The sequence below is a fragment of the Lissotriton helveticus genome, chromosome 1_1, assembly GCF_964261635.1.
Source record: "Lissotriton helveticus chromosome 1_1, aLisHel1.1, whole genome shotgun sequence".
Taxonomy (NCBI): domain Eukaryota; kingdom Metazoa; phylum Chordata; class Amphibia; order Caudata; family Salamandridae; genus Lissotriton; species Lissotriton helveticus.
The window spans coordinates 293,539,013-293,555,217 of NC_136057.1; the positions used below are offsets into that span (position 1 = coordinate 293,539,013).

Consider the following 16,205-nt stretch of genomic DNA (forward strand, 5'->3'; position numbering starts at 1 on the left):
GCACTCCTTCCTCTTAAGGCTTCATTACTATAGTTAAATGCATTTACTACAGGGCTGTATGATACGTCGAATGAAGCATTAAAAGAGTTCTGCATCAGAGGAAACACCAAAAATCAACCGCTTTTAGCGAAACAGACCTATATGCATAGAAAAGGTTGTAATGTACCTGGATTTTTCTTCAAGTTCGAATTGGTGATATCCTTTAAGTCAAGTCGAGAGAGGAACTTTGCACCATTCAATTGACTTATTTAAGCAATGTGCAAACCAGGATGTGTCTCTCCCTCAATTGCCTTGTTGGTCTGGTGCATGTCAATGCATATGTGTACAGCTCTTTCACCGTCCGGTACTGCTACAGTGGGTAAAACCTATGGTGTTGGACCAGTGGAGCATTCAATGATCTCCTGTTTAAGCAACAAATTAAGTTCCTTTTCAACAGCTTCTTGCAAGTGAAATGTTATTTATCCGTCTCTTTGACCAACAGGACGAACACCCTCATTTATATGGAACTTTACTTTCATCATTTTGAGTTTTCCTAACCCAAGAAATAATTAAGGAAATTGACTTGCAACTTCATAATGAGAATTCATGTTGTAGTTCACTGATATCTGTCCCATATCAGCAGAAGTGCTGAAACTCAGCAAACCAACACTTGAAAGTATATGAATAGGTGCCTGTACCAGTTTATTTATGCTTTGTGCCTACAAAGGAACCCTGAATCTTTAAGGACGTTGAAGCAGCCCATGCGTATACTTTAGTTTTTTACTTCATAAGTTGCGGTAACAGAGACAATTCTTGATACTCCTCAGGCATGATATTTATTGACGCATCGCTGTCAATTATGAAAAGTATCGAACACCCATTTATCTTCAGAGTGATCTTCGGCCAATGTTTGTGTTGCTTTTTGTCTCGATTTTTCTTCACTTTGGATTTTTTCTCACATTCGACGAGTCTTACATGCGCTTGCCTTTTGAAGTAAACATCGACAATTGTCATAGTCACTTTCACTGGAAACTGATGCGGAGGAACTCTTTTTGATGATTTAGACGATCAACTTCGTTTGGTGTAGATCTACCTCAGTTGGAGTGATTGCTTGGCCTTGTGGGAGGGTGTCTAATGTCGCGGAGGTAGCTTTAGGTCGGCCATTTTGTCTTCATGCTGTGAAGCACTTTTCTCGTCTACCTGCAAGTCGTCATAAAATATTTTGCTTTACCACAGCCAATGCATATATGTCCAGTGGCGGGACATTTACCATTATGTGGAAATGACATTTAACATCTGTAATACTTTCCATGTTCTGTGGAGACATCGCCTTGTGTCCTCTGCCTTGTACCATGGCTTACTTTTCATGCTCATGACTTATGCACTTTGGGCGCCTCCGGCTTCTATGTCAGTCGCTTGCTGATCAGCACAGTCTACAGCGCGAGCAACCTTGAGGACTTGTTCAAAGCTCAGAATTTCCTTCAGCATTCGTTGTCGAAAGGAATCCGACAGACATCCATTGATTACACTAAGGTAGGTAGCTACCTTATCATTACATTTATTGAATGTACAGTGCTTCACTAGAATATCCAGTATCTCAACAAACACATCTATAGTTTCACCTGATTTATGGCTTTCTTGACTGAATCTGTATCTTTCATAATCCATTTGGCACTGGATTAAACTTGACATTCAAGGCTGTTTTGATTTTTTCATACATCACTTCACTTTCTAGGTGTATTTCTTTCATAGCTTCTTTCACTCCTTCACACGCCATGTTCCTCAGATACTTTATAATCTTTTTATCATCTTTTTTATCTATTGCATATATGAAATCTTCAAATGTTTCCATCAATGCAGTCCATCAATTGCCATTATTGTGTTTTTTGGACAGTATCAAATGCAAATGGCGGTTTATGCAGTAGCCGTATATACATTGGTGGGCAGTAGTGGTCTCAGGAGCTTCTTGTGGAATTCTAGAGCTTGGATCTTGCCCTGGCTCTTCATTGGAGTTCTTTATTGAATGGTGACTAGGGAGTTCTGGGCCCCTACGCTGCAGCTTTGTTGGCCAGCTGCACAGCTGTCAAACACAACCCCTTTGGCTCTCCTTCTGGGGTCGCTGCGCAGCACGTTGTGGAACAATGATTAGGTAATAGTTTTGGTAGGTAGATACATCTTTATACACTAAAAGGCCATGAAAGCAGATACCATTGGTCAGCTATGTGCTTAAATGTTTCTTCACAAGCACTTGTTAATCTCTGCTTCAAAGCACATGAGTTTTAGTTTAATTTGTACAGGACTATTGCCTTGCGCTGCTTTTGTAACCTGATTAAATCTGCATTTAGCGTTATTACTCCTTATAGCGTGTGGCATTCATTTGCATAATAGCGCAGTGCCTTTTATTTGTGGCCATTTGCTTCAGTTCCTGGCCCGCAACACGTAAACTTTCAATGCCGCTTTCTTTAAGCGTTTTACACAGGCTGGTGCTGCAACTCTACCGGTGCCAGGGTCAATTCTGCACTTCGACTGTGGCACATATGGCACGCACAAGCAGTTTGCTAGACCACGGTAAACTCTCTGGAAGAGCGCCTTCTTTACCCGCTTAGTTTCTCCTAACTCATTGCCACTTGTAGTGTCTAGCCAACCCAGGTACTCGCCAATATCCACATAACACACAGAGAGTAATTTACACATCCTTATTCTGTTGGGTGTTAAATCAGAACTCAAAATTCTAAGCCTGCCTTCAACTCATCTCTCCAGCGCTCATGTTACTGTCCTACGGTGTACAGTGGGAACCAAAAGAGTTCCAGAGTTCTTTTATTTACAAGACACTACAGTTTTGAGGAAATATTGAACAATTTGTCAGGTTTAGCCTCTATTAGGTCTATCTATCAATGGAAACTTGGCTGCCGTAACAGCAAACGGTTTTACTTTATTTGTCCTTTCCAAGTTCCGCTTTGGGATCAACGCACAAACCTTCTGGAAAATAACCTTGCTGGTCTCCATCACTTCAGCCCATATGTGTAATAAGAAACAAGCATTAGTCTTAGCAACTAAATATTATTTTCATTTTTAAATAAAAAAGCTGATTAGCACATCCTTTACCCTGAAAAGTGTGTTCTCTGCAAGGTGGTTTAGTATTTCTATATAAATCAAACCACTTTTATGTTATCTTGTCAATGTGCAATTTCTTGCCTTGCACCCATTGCATAGCATTCCAGATACTGTGTGCTCAGCTAGTGTAATGAAGTGTAATGTAGCAGTCTAAGTGCATCGCCAGGCACATATCCAGCACTAAACCTCATCTGTTGCAGAACTGCCCATATGGAAAACCTAACATCCATATTCCTCCCACCACAGCCTAGACATTAAAAGAGTCCTCCGGCATTATCTACACAAAATGGAGGGTACCAGGAAATCAAAATAATAGTCTCAAGCAGGCTATTCCATACAGGCTTTGCTATATCTAAACAATCCTTTGTGCAATAGATTATTTCATGTAATACAACTTGTTGACAGTGAGCAAACAAGACCCTTCTAGGTAAGGCAAAGACCCATTCCCCTCATATCGTATCAGTCTGTCAAAGAGTAAGGGTGAATAGGGTTTACAGCATATATTGTGTGGGCCACAAACACTTGACGGTAAGCTGAAGAATAATTTCGGTACCATGATTATGATCTGTATCCTATTAACACAGGTGGAAGTTTCCATGTCCAACAGCAAATGTTTCTTAATTTTGAACACTGGCACGGTGTACTGCCATGCCCTGGGGGTAGGGGGGAGGAGGAAATGACCATACTGTATGGCCCAATGCACTGCACTTAGTAGTCGAGCATTCAAAGCAAGAACTGTGGCTGTGCTACACATGTGCTAGGAGTCAATTCTTGGAAATCTACTGACTGATGTGTCATGCAAAATACACACAGATATAAAACACTGCACAGAATTTTGATTGAAATGAAAGAAACTTGAGCTAAAATTTTAACACATTCACATAGATCACAATTGCAACAGTTGCACTCTTCAGGTAAATCACAATTGCACCCTTCAGGTCAATCAACCACATTTTCCAAATTGCAAACAGGGCCAATATTCTGTGGCGGAGTCTGATTTTGGCATGTGCAGCTTGTTAATTTCCTCGAGCCATGCGGTCTAGAACTCAACTCTAGGAATCTATATATGTATGTGTGTTTTTCAAAAATTAATAGGTCTTTATGAGACACAAGGTACCTGTGTGTATCCTCAGGTGTGTGCGGAGGTTACTGGGGTCACTGAAGGCCTTGCTGCAGAACTCGCACTTGAACGGCTTCATTCCCATGTGGCCCATCAAGTGAACATTCACTTTGGAAGGCGAAGAAAAGGCACGTTGGCACATGGGACACTTCCATTTCCTCTCTTTGGAGTGGCCCGTAGTATGATTGCTATTTTGTGTCTGTCCAGGGTCTTGGTTTTGAACATGGCTGTTCAGGTGGGTTTTGAAGTCTGCGTAAGACATGCATTCCTTCCCACAGTGACACACATGCACATCTGGTTGCTCAGGGACACCTAGAAAAAAAAGAATTCCCCTGGTTACTAACTGGTTTGGAATAGCCCAGAAAATTAAATGTAATGGGGAAAAAAAGAAGCTTGAACTTGAAAGAGTATAGTGATATTTCAAGGCAACAGTTTCAATCAAACAGGAACAGTGATGTTTGAAAGTTAGTAGCATGGACACCCATACTGATAAGGAACACCTGCACATACTTATATATGTGCATGTAAATAAGAACACGCACAGGTGGACTGGACAGAATTTTTTGTGTTGAGCAATTTGTAACTAATGTGGCCTCCACAAAGCTCACAGATTCACCTTCTGAAATGGCAGTGAACAGATGTTAGTGGAAATCAAAAAGCAACACCCCCATGACAATAAAAGTCAATCATATTCAAAGAAAGGACTACCAGAATACACCTTCCTCTGTTAAGGAGACAAGACTTTATGTAGGGTTCAGCGAGCCAAATGTCAACTATTACCCACCCACCTCATGCTTCCTTAAGAACTCATCCGACCCGCTGTCTGATGAACTGAAGAATGGATTGCTTCTATCTGTATGGAGTACATTAGAGAGGTACTAATGGCACTATTAAAAACATGGTGCATGGTAATTAACAGATATCTTTTATTTCAGGTTCACTGGGTAGTTAAGTGCCCTGCAACTGGTATGGTAAATATGATTAGGATTTACTTCTATATATGACACATTGCTAAATCGGTGTATTTCCTTTTCACTAATTAAAACAGTTTTATCCAATTTATGAATTTGCAATTCCCAAATGACTATTTACTGCAGGTATAATCTTGAACACAATAATGTAAAGTGCTTGGACTCAATCATGAACTTATAAACTGAATTTTCCCGCCATTCCCTATATGGCTACGTTAAAGATTAATGCATGCCACACCTACCAACTTCGGCGTGACACTGCATTAAGTTAGTTTTCCTATGTGCATCTTCTTGCCTTGCATCGTCATGTATCATTCCAACTACTTTGTGTAGTGGAGCATTCCTGTGTACATATCCAGCACAAATCATCATTTGCTGCTGAACTGTCAATTTTCAATGGAAGTTCGAGCAACCACAGCCAGAGTCTGTACAAGCTTCCATTAGGATTTCCCTACCAACTTTTGTATCAAAGTTTTAAATTCTGCTACTGCAGTCATCTGTAAAGCAGCTCTGCACCCACATGAAGCACGGTGGTACTCCCCTGCATACTTCACACCATTAAGATGAGCCACAAACTTCACCTGGAACCAACCAGATGAAAACAACAATACTTACATTTGCTAACAATTATTGGGTAATAATATTTACAAAGTCTTTTTGTGGGTTGTGAGAACACATATACATTTGCTTCCAACTATTAGCCCAAAGTTGCCCAGGTGCCTATAAGCGGTTCCTTATTCCCGACCCTTGCAGGAGAAACCGGTGATGTCATCTAAAACCTCCTGAACACCAAGACAACTGTATGTGGACTCTGAATCATTTATCAATCAATCAGTACTTGTAAAATGCAACTTATCACTCGTGAGGGTATGCAGGTGCTGGGTTGCTGGGCTTAGTCGAAAATTCAAGTCTTGAGTGTCTTCCTGAAGTCTGTCAGCAAGGGGGATGTTTGGAGGTGGAAGGAGAGCGTGCCAGGACTTGGTAGTGAGGTGGAAGAAGGAGCGGCCTCCACGGCGGCTACGGCAGTCTGTGCGAGGGATGCAGAGATAAGATTTCTGGATGGTTGGTGGAAGTTAAGGCGATGGTTCATGTATGCCGGTCCTTGGTCGTGGAGGACTTTGTAGGCATGTGTCTATCTTGAATTGGCATCTTTTCTGGACGTGGAGCCAGTGGAGGTTCCTCAAATGTGGGGTGATGCAGGTTCGACAATGTATGCATTGTTCTTATGTCATATACAAAATGTTATACATGTGCACATCAAAAATCAGTTTTTTTTTTATTGATATTAGGTAGTTTCTTTCGGGCACCAAACTAAATAGGCAGTGCACCACAAATCTTTTTCTACAACAATTCTTGTCAGATTTAAAATGCTCCCCATCAAGATTACGCTTTCCACAATAACAGGTAACTCTACTAGCAGTCATTCATTTCCCCTCTACCCATCAATTCGACTGCACTATTCTTGCCTGCACATTATGTTAACAGACATTTATAGAGCGCGGCTATCACTACGAGGAGCATCATGGCACTATATGGATCACTTGGTAGACAAGGTAACTGAGGGTAAAAATTGGACTAGATGAGTGCCATACATAGTGTCAGGTGCCTTAAAAATCTAAGTCTTCAGGGCCTTCGTGGACAAAGATTCCGATTGGATAAGGCGAAGGAGTTTGGGGAGTTGGTTCCAGGCTTTAGTGCCGATCACTAAAATTGGTTTTCCCCCTTTTGAGACACATCTGAACACTGGAAGTTTTAGTAAATTGGCATTGGATGATCTAAGAGTGCGAGATGGAACATAGCGCGCAAACCTGTGCCGATGGTAGTGAGTGTCTGAGGAGTGGAAGATTCTAACGTGATTAAGAGGATCTTGAACAAGATTCTTTTATAAAGTGGTAGCCAATGTAGTGCTTCAAGTGCAGCCGATGCGGATGACTTCCTGGGCCATTTTAGCACTAGGCGAGCTCTTGCGTTTTGTACCATTTGTAATTTGTGTAAAACCGACTTGTTGGCACCTGCATAGAGGCTGTTGCAGTAGTCCAGTCTAGATGTAATTAGGGCCACAGCAATTGCTTATCTGTAGCAATACCTCATCTGGTGATGGTGGATGCATAAGATAGTGTGAGGACAAGCCATCCGACAAGAGTCAGCTCAAACACCGTTAGGTCACAGAAGTAGGAGGGAATCTCTAGGTCAGGTTGAGTTCTTTCCATATTAATATAGTTATCTGTGAGTCTTCATAAGGTTACTCTTGAGGGCTGTACAGCTCGTTACCATGGTTATTGTGTCTACCAGAAGAGTTGGGGGTGAGTGCTACATTTCTAAAATGAAACTGTAGTCTTCTTTCATCATCAACGTAATAGGATCTTTTTCTGGGAGTTCATAATCTAGTGACCTTTTTGTAAATTTAAGAATGACGTTACGTGTATACCACCAAATACATGCATTTAGAAAATTCTTAAGCACTTCACTTTTTGGCAAACATTCCATAAGAGAAGGGGGAAAAGCATCCTTGATCACACAATGTGGTGAAAAGGGGAAAATGACCTAAGAATCTAGGTCATCTTGATACCCTCCTGAGCTAAGCTGCTATATCACAGCTCATCTCTAGTAGCAGAATGTTCCTTTCTTTCTAACTTTTTACTTACCAATATGTCTTGCATAATCACGACTGTAATAGAAGAGAAGCTCCTGCTCCGGTGCAATATCCCGCGAGGTGCAAAAGTAGATCATTCTGTCATGGGGATAGGCCACTAAATTCTGCTCTGCTGGGTTCCTAAAAATGGAGTAGGGCAAGTACAGGCATAAGAATGCGGTTACCAACATTGAGGGGCATCACACCAACACTAATACAATTACATGGAGTCAACAGGGATGGAAACCAGCCTAGCCTCCTCAGGATACTCAGAGACTCACAAGTACACTGCGGAGTCCCTGAAGCAACAGAATAGAGAGCTCACTCCAGGGTCAGAAGTTCAAGTGGAAAACTATTGTAGGGCAGGGTGCAAGGCAGAGGGCCAGCAGACTAGAACTAACAGCAAGTCTTGCTAAGTAAATGCTCCTATTCATTCAAATGAATATCTGGTTCACATGGCACACCAGGTGTTGGGCAGAATATACAGTTTGCATGGTACTGCAGGATTCTGGCAGTGAATGAGGATGCATGGCAACCCTAGTGCTGGGTAGTGTGTAGGTTTGCATGGATGCCTGGTGCTTGGTAGTCTTTGAGGAACACATGACAACTGGTGTCATGCTGTGTGTGAGGAACACATGGCACACCTGATGCTGGGTGATCTGAGGGGTGGACCAACCTGCACTTGAACAGCTTGTATGTCTGCATTGTACCTGTGGGGCTCGGCAGCGAGTGAATAACTCATGGAACACCTTACTTAGCATTATGCACATTTGTAAATGTCTGGCAAGGAGCACACCATGAGGGACGCATGAGACTGGTGGTGCTGGACAATGCATAGCTTTCGAAGGATGCAACAGGTGATGGGTACTATCCTGGGGTCACCCCTGGTCTTTGTCAATGTGCACATTCATCTGGTTTTTAAAGGAGTTAATCCTGAGCTGTTAATGGACCGTGTCATGCTAGGCTGGCCACTCTTGGTCCATGCTATTCAGAGCAAGGACATACAGTTGAAGTGCATGTCGGAAACGACTGCATACGCGATGAAGATCTACTGAAGAGCCACATGTGTGCGGAAACGAAGCTTAAGAAGAAAACCCCATACACGAGATGACGACTGCGCCAACGGAGTAGTGCTTGCTCACCTGGCTTTGCGCACAAACATCATCCAGTTGCACTCATTTTCGTCGGCTGTGATGATGCAGAACTCCAGAACATTGTTGTAATACATCTACAACACAAAGAAAACAAAAGAAGCTCTATTCACGGTAATCTCTAGTATTTTTTTCCTTCCTCCCTCCCAAGGATCCCAACTGCCAGGCAGTAAAACTTTGACCGACCTGCATTGTAGGACATAATGTCATTTGGTGTTTTCTCCCGATATCCATTCAGGGAATGGGAATACGATTTCCAGGGAAACCCCCCATTCCACAGCAGGTTTCAAGAAGACCCCCCAGTGCTGCACAGCTGGATTCTTTGCCCAGTAAAATCAGGCTCTGCTTTTCCAGGTGCAGAGACGCCTGATAATTGTGCAGAGCAGAATTCTACGTATGAATTAGGAGTCACATAGCTTGTAGTCGGGCCTAAAAACAAGCATATGCCCTCCCATCCATCCAGCATATAACTTGTACAGAACTTCTGGGCAACAGCTTCATCGGTTGCATCGGTCCAAGAAGGCTTTCAATAAATTATACTTGCAGAACCCATGTTGCTGGCTCACGAATGACTGACTGGAATGAGTCTTTGGAAGGATACAATGCTGCCTTTCAACAGCGGGGTGAGTGTGAAGGCTTCATGTGATGGAGGAGTATAAAGTCCGCGACTCAACTCTAGTGTCATAAGAGACTATCAGCAAAGCAATTACTACTATATTGCTTGGGAGAGTCATCATAAGCACCAGCGCTTCTAAATTCTGAAATGAGCTGTTCTTTCACTAGATAAGCAACCTTCCATGAAAGGTATTGAAGTGGTCAGAAGTGTAAGGACTCAAAAGGGGGGGGGGGGGGACCATGAGTCTAGTTAGTACCACATTGAGATTCCATACAGAGTAGGTGGAGTTCTTGGAGGTATTACCCTATTCAAACCTTCGATGAACGCTTTGACAACTGGGATTCTTAATAGTGAATGGTGGTCCCGGTTTTCTAGGTACTGCAAAGAGAAGACAGATGTGCAAGCTAGACCTGACCTTTGTAGATGCAGTAGGTAATATATAATTATGATACATTTTGAACAGTAGGGTTGATCTGGTCAATGTGTGGTGCAGTACAATAACAAAGAAAACGTTTCCACTTAGCTGCATAGCAGGCTCTATTGGAAGGATTCGATCTTAAGGATTTCCATACATTCTGAAAGCAGATTTAGGTACCCAAACTCTAGGACCTCAGAAGCCAATTAGCTAGATTGAGCTGTTTGGTCTCTGACTGTCCCATGATTTTGGATAAGAAGGTCCTGCCTGTTGGGGCACTTCTCGTGAGAGACTAACAACTACTTAAGTAGCGTAGCATACCATGGTTGTTGAGCCCATATTGGAGCTTCTTGAATTAGGCTGTGAGAGGTTGGTCTGTGCTTCCACAACACATATGTAAATAGTGGGAGAGGTGTAAAAGCTTAGGCATATATTCCTGACCAATTCAATAATAGTGCATTCCCTAGTGACTGTTGGTGATGAAATCTGGAAAGCAAAATGTGGGCATTTTGCATTTTCTGCTGTGCAAAAAATCTATATTGGCCTTCTCAAATTTCGAAGTACAGCTGAAAGACCTGTTCCCAATCATGTACAATTTGCTGCGTCCTGCTTAAGAGGTCTGCAAAGTTATTGTGTACTCCCTGGAAATATTCTGCCAAGAGTTGAATGTGAAGTTGTATGGCCCCTTTCCATATGCTCTGTCCTACTTGAGATAGATGAACAGAGTGAGTGCCTCCCTGTTTCTGTATGATACGTTGCAGTCATATTGTCTGTTTTTATGAGGACTACTTTGTGGTGAATGTACGAGAGGAAGACCTTGCGTGCCATGAGAATTGCTAGGAGCTCTAAAAAGTTGATGTGAGAGTGCTTTGTTGAGCTGTCCATACTCCTTGGACTGTCATCTCAAACATGTGTGTCCCCCAAACCCTTGAGGGATGACTCTGCGGTAATGGTCACTTGCTGGAGTGAGTCCATAAAAGCCCGTCCCTGCAGTAGATTGCTGCTATTCCACCAATGCAGGAAACAATGAACTGTTGACTGAATCAACACTAGATACTCCAGATTGCCCTCATCCTGTGACCATTGAGAGAGCAAGCATTCCTGTAAGGGGTACACGTGTAACTTACATGGGGTACAATGGCTTTCCAAGAGGCCATCATGCCTAGGAGATGCATCATCATCCTGACTGGCAGGTGACGAAGTGGATGAAAAAGAGCCAGTTGGTTCTGGAGATGAGAACCCGTTGAGGTAGGCAAATCGCAACCAAATAGGACTGGACCTGGTGTGGTTCCAGATGAGGCTTTGTGGAATTTATAGTGAATCCCTATCTGTGGCTTGTGCATCTTGTACACATTTGGCTCTGTCTGCAATCCTAATCAGCTAGGGAAAGACATGAACAGCCTGCCTCCTTAGGTGAGCCACTACTACTGCGAGACATGTTGTGAATACCCGTGGAGATGTAGTGACTACGAAGGGCAATATTTTAAATTGATAATGGTGACAATTTACTATGAACCTAAAGTATTGTGGTGAGCAGGGTATGGGAATAAGGAAGTATGTATTTTTGAGGTCAAGGGCTGTCATGAACTTGTCTTCCGGGAAAAGTGGTATTACACTTGGAAGGGTCACCATATGAAAATGTCCTGAAATAATGCATCGGTTGAGAATCCCAAGGTCTAGTATAGGCCTGAATGTCCCATCCTTTTTTGGAATTAAGAAGTATATGCAATATACTCGCCTTGATACTGTTTTGGTGCAGGCTTGATGGCCCCTTTTGCAAGGAACGCCTTTACTTCTTCCTTGAAAAGATATAGATGATGTGGGCGTAGGCTGTGTCTGCGTGGAGGAATGTTTGGTGGGGTTGATACGAGTTTAAGATACTAACTGTGCTGTACTATTGAAAGAAACACTGGTCGAAAGTGATGTTTGCCCAATGTGTCTGGAACCTCAGAAGTCCCCAGGTGTTATGTGGTCAGGTGGGGCGCAAGGAAAGTCGTTCTTTGGTGTGGAGGCACCCTTAACTGGCGTACCTCTACCTTTCCTTCTGGTTTCCTCTATACGAGTCCCTGCCAAAACCTGGCTTACCCCTTCCTGGATGCCTACAAAAGGACTGCCGTGGGGTGGGATTTTGTAGTTCACCCATCACCTTTGCAGTTTCGGTGTCCTTATTAATCTTTTCTAACATTTCATTGAAATGTTCTCCATCAAAAGGGACATTTAGCAGGTGTTGCTGCACTTAAGGTTTGAAACTCCAGAATGGTAGCCATGGATGCCTACGTAGAAGAATTGCAGAGTTGATACCTCTTGCTGAAGTGTCAGCTGCATGAAACGCACATCTAATGGTGGCATTAGATTAAATTTACTTTCGGTGAACAGATCCTCCTCCTTATTTTTATACTCATTTGGAAGATGTTTGAGGAGATCTTCCATCTTGTCCCACTGTGTTAGTTTGTATCTAGAGAGCCGCCCCAGAGTTCGCAATTCGGCCAGATTTGCATCGTCTATAACTACCCTCTTCTCCAAGCTTCAATCCTCTTACTTTCCTGCGTCTCCTGTTGCTTGCGCTGCTGCCCGTTTCTGAGAGGTAGCCACCACTCAGGACTCTTGGCGAGGAGTGTCCTCCTAATGTATAGAGGGTGATGCTTTCAACTTCCTCTGTGCCCTAGGAATAAGTACTCTACTTTGACAGGGTCCTTACAAATCTCTGTTGACCGTTTTAGCATGGACTGAACTGACTATCCGTTCTGTTCTGGATAAAGTCTCTACGAAAAAGTCCTCCTCTTCAGGGATGACATGCATCTCTACCTTGTGGTATGCTGCAGCTCTTTGTATGACACTGTGATAATTTGCTGCGTTGGCTGGCAGGGATTGTTTAATAGGGATTTGTTATAAATCAGTCATCCTATGGGTCGGCAATATAGTCTTTCATCAGGGCACTGTGGGTTATCTGAGTGCTCTTGCAAAGCATCCCCCGGGGTATAGGGATCTACACTCCCATTGGTTGAATGTGTAGGCTATTGTGATGGAAGTGAATGTGGTCAGTTTTGTGATAATGGGGGTGGTAGTGTGCTAGTGCCCTTGTTGACCATAAGCCTTTTTTGTGGTGGAATCAAAGGTTCTTTTAACTCTAGCCACCTCTTTTTAGGGACAATGGGTTTCTCAGTCTTTGGGTCAATTGCTGCTGCCAATTGTCAAGGACCTGATACAGCTTTTTGCGGATTGGGTCCTCCTTTTCCTCTGCAGCTTAGGGTTTCGGAGCTGGCTTTGGTTTTGCAGCTGAACTGTATTTGAGAAGGCTTTTAAACGTCCCGTTGACGACTGTTCCTTTGGGGCCAACGGTTTCAATGGCATCAACTACGACGCCGGAGACTTAGATGCTGAAGGCGATATCATCACAAACCTAGCTAAAAGGCAGCACAGTGCATTCCGGTAAAGACTTTTCCCAAGGGAATCACATGGAGTTCTAACACTTTCAAGACCAATAAAGGATTCCATGATGTAGATGAAGCAAACCTTGAAAAAAAATCGGAGCGCAGCCTAAAAAAAGAATGTAAATATTTAAGGATTCCAAGTCATTAGTGCCTAAAATTTCCCTGCAGATGTAAAGGATTCAGCCTTAGCAAAGAGCCGTGATAGACATTAAAGCACAAGTTACTACTTGTGTAACGATATATATCTGTAAGAGACATTAGTTAGTGTTAGATTCCTTACCTTAGAATATCCCCAGGCGTCAGACTGGGTCCGGAAATTTTTTGCGTAGCAGTACCCTTGCGCGTCGGTAGGCGGCGTCTGCGGCTCCGCGCCCGTCGTCGGCATCGTGGGCGCCGTGATGACGTCGTCAGAGTACTTAGACGCCGCCTCCGCGTGCTGACGTCAGTTCTTAGACACAGCTTTTCCGCGCCAGAAGCGCTGAGCCATGTTAAAAACCAACACTGATGCCATTGAAACTAGGGCCCTGAAAGGGGATAACCCTAACCCTAGGTATCGGTTCGCAGAACGGGGAGGATGGGTGGGTCGGTACGGAATCTATCACTATCACTATATCTTACAGATATATCGTTACACAAGTAGTAACTTGTGCATCTGAAAGAGACACGTTAGTGATAGATTCCTTACCTTAGAATAGATACCCCAGCAATACCAACCCCAGTGGTGGGTCTGCGAACCAATAATCACACCAGAAAGTCCTGGAGGACAGAACGGCCAAAGAAGCCATCCCTCCGGACTTGGCTGTCCAGGCAGTAGTGTCTTGCAAACGTGTGCAGCGAGGCCCACGTAGCTGCCTGACAGATGTCTTGTAAGGGCACTCCCCGGCCCAGGGCAGTTGTAGTCGCCGTGGCTCGGGTGGAATGAGCCCGCAATCCAACAGGGGGCTCCTTTTTAGCCAAGGAGTAACATGCCTGGATACACAAGATGATCCACCGGGAGAAGGTCCTCTTGTGCACCGCTTTCCCCTTCTTAGCGCCCACGTAACCAACAAAGAGTTGGTCATCCACCCGGAACTGGAGTGTGCGATCCAAATAGAAGGAGAGCGCACGTTTTGGGTCCAGACGGTGGAGCCGCTCTTCCTCTTTAGAGGGATGCGGTGGCGGGTAGAAGGTTGGCAAGGTGATAGACTGCCCGATGTGGAAGGCTGTGACAACCTTGGGCAGGAAAGATGGCTTAGTACGCAACACAACCTTGTCCGGATGGACAGAAAGGAAAGGAGGAGTACAAAAAGGACTGGAGCTCACTCACTCTCCTGGCAGAGGTGATGGCAACCAGGAAAGCAGTCTTCAAAGTAAGAAGGCGGGGAGGACAGTTGTGAAGTGGCTCAAAGGGAGTGCACATCAGAAAAGTAAGAACAAGGTTCAAGTCCCACTGAGGCATCACAAACGAACAGGAGGAAACGTGTGTGTGATGCCCTTAAGAAAACGATTTACAATAGGGGACTTGAACAAAGAAGGTTGATCAGGCAGCCTTAGAAATGCTGAAAGGGCAGAAAGGTAGACCTTGATAGTGCCCAGAGCAGAGCCCTGCTGGGCAAGAGAAAGGAGGAAGAGAAGAACCTCAGAGAGAGGGGCAGCAAGAGGATCCACAGTCTTTGCTGTGCACCATGCCCCAAATCTGTTCCACCTGCAGGCGTATACCGACTTTGTGGAGGGACGCCTGGCTGCCAGAATGACATTACAGACTTCAGGAGGCAAGTCAAATGGCCTCAACTGTCGCCGCTCAATTTCCAAGCATGGAGGTGGAGACTGGACAGGTTCGGGTGGAGGACCGTCCCCTGCTGCTGCGACAGAAGGTCCTCCTGAAGAGGCAGACGAACCGGGGGATCGACTGACATACTGAGTAGCTCTGGATACCAGTACTTTCGTGCCCAGTCCGGAGCCACAAGGATGACTTGTGCCCGGTCGCGCTTGATCTTCTTCAGCACTCTGGGCAGAAGTGGTATAGGCGGAAAGGCGTACAATAGACCGCAACTCCACTCGCGACGAAAAGCGTCTCCGGGCTAGTGCCGCCTTGGGAATTCCAACGCACAGAACTGATGACATTGCGCGTTCTCTTCGGTGGCGAATAGATCTAACCAAGGCTCTCCACATTGCTGAAAGAGGCCTTGCGCCACGTCAGAGTTCAGACGCCATTCGTGATCCATCATGCACCGACGGCTGAGCTCGTCCGCCCTGGCGTTCAGAGAACCTGCCAGGTGTTGAACCACCAGGGTCATGCCCTGGCGTTCCAGCCACTGCCAGAGGCGCAGAGCCTCCTGGCGAAGGGTCCACGACCCCACCCCGCCCTGTTTGTTGCAGTACCACATGGCGGTGGTGTTGTCCGTTAACACCTGCACTACACTCCCCCGGACAGAGGGGAGGAATGCTTTCAGTGCTAGACTAATCGCCTGCAACTCCAAAAGTTTGATGTGGAGCCGGGCCTCCGCCGGAGACCAGAGGCCTCTGATCTCTGCCTCTCCCATGTGGCCTCCCCAGCCCTGGAGGGACGCATCCGTCACAACTACGTGCTCCGGTTGGGGGAAGTGAGAGGGATCTGCCGCTGACCCAATCGCGGTCCGTGAGCCACCACTGCAGTTGTCTCGCAGTGCCCTCCGAGATCAGGACGTGGTCGGACAGGTTGCCCTGATGCTGGGCCCACTGAAACTTCAGGTCCCACTGCAGAGCTCGCATCCGCCACCTGGCGTGATGCACCAGTAGGATGCAGGAGGCCATCAGC

The 16,205-nt window shown here is 44.9% G+C and overlaps 1 protein-coding gene across 5 annotated transcripts in view; it reads right to left on the reverse strand.

The window, feature by feature from the left end:
• Positions 1-16,205, reverse strand: part of PRDM4 (PR/SET domain 4) — a 146,630-nt gene that overhangs the window by 66,960 nt on the left and 63,465 nt on the right. For all 5 annotated transcript variants that reach the window (XM_078668831.1, XM_078668925.1, XM_078668875.1 and 2 more), the window contains 3 exons: positions 8,959-9,044; positions 7,830-7,957; positions 4,211-4,525 (listed from right to left, as the gene is read on the reverse strand). In XM_078668831.1, the coding sequence (XP_078524957.1) occupies positions 4,211-4,525; positions 7,830-7,957; positions 8,959-9,044 (529 nt within the window). The remainder of the gene's footprint in view (positions 1-4,210; positions 4,526-7,829; positions 7,958-8,958; positions 9,045-16,205) is intronic.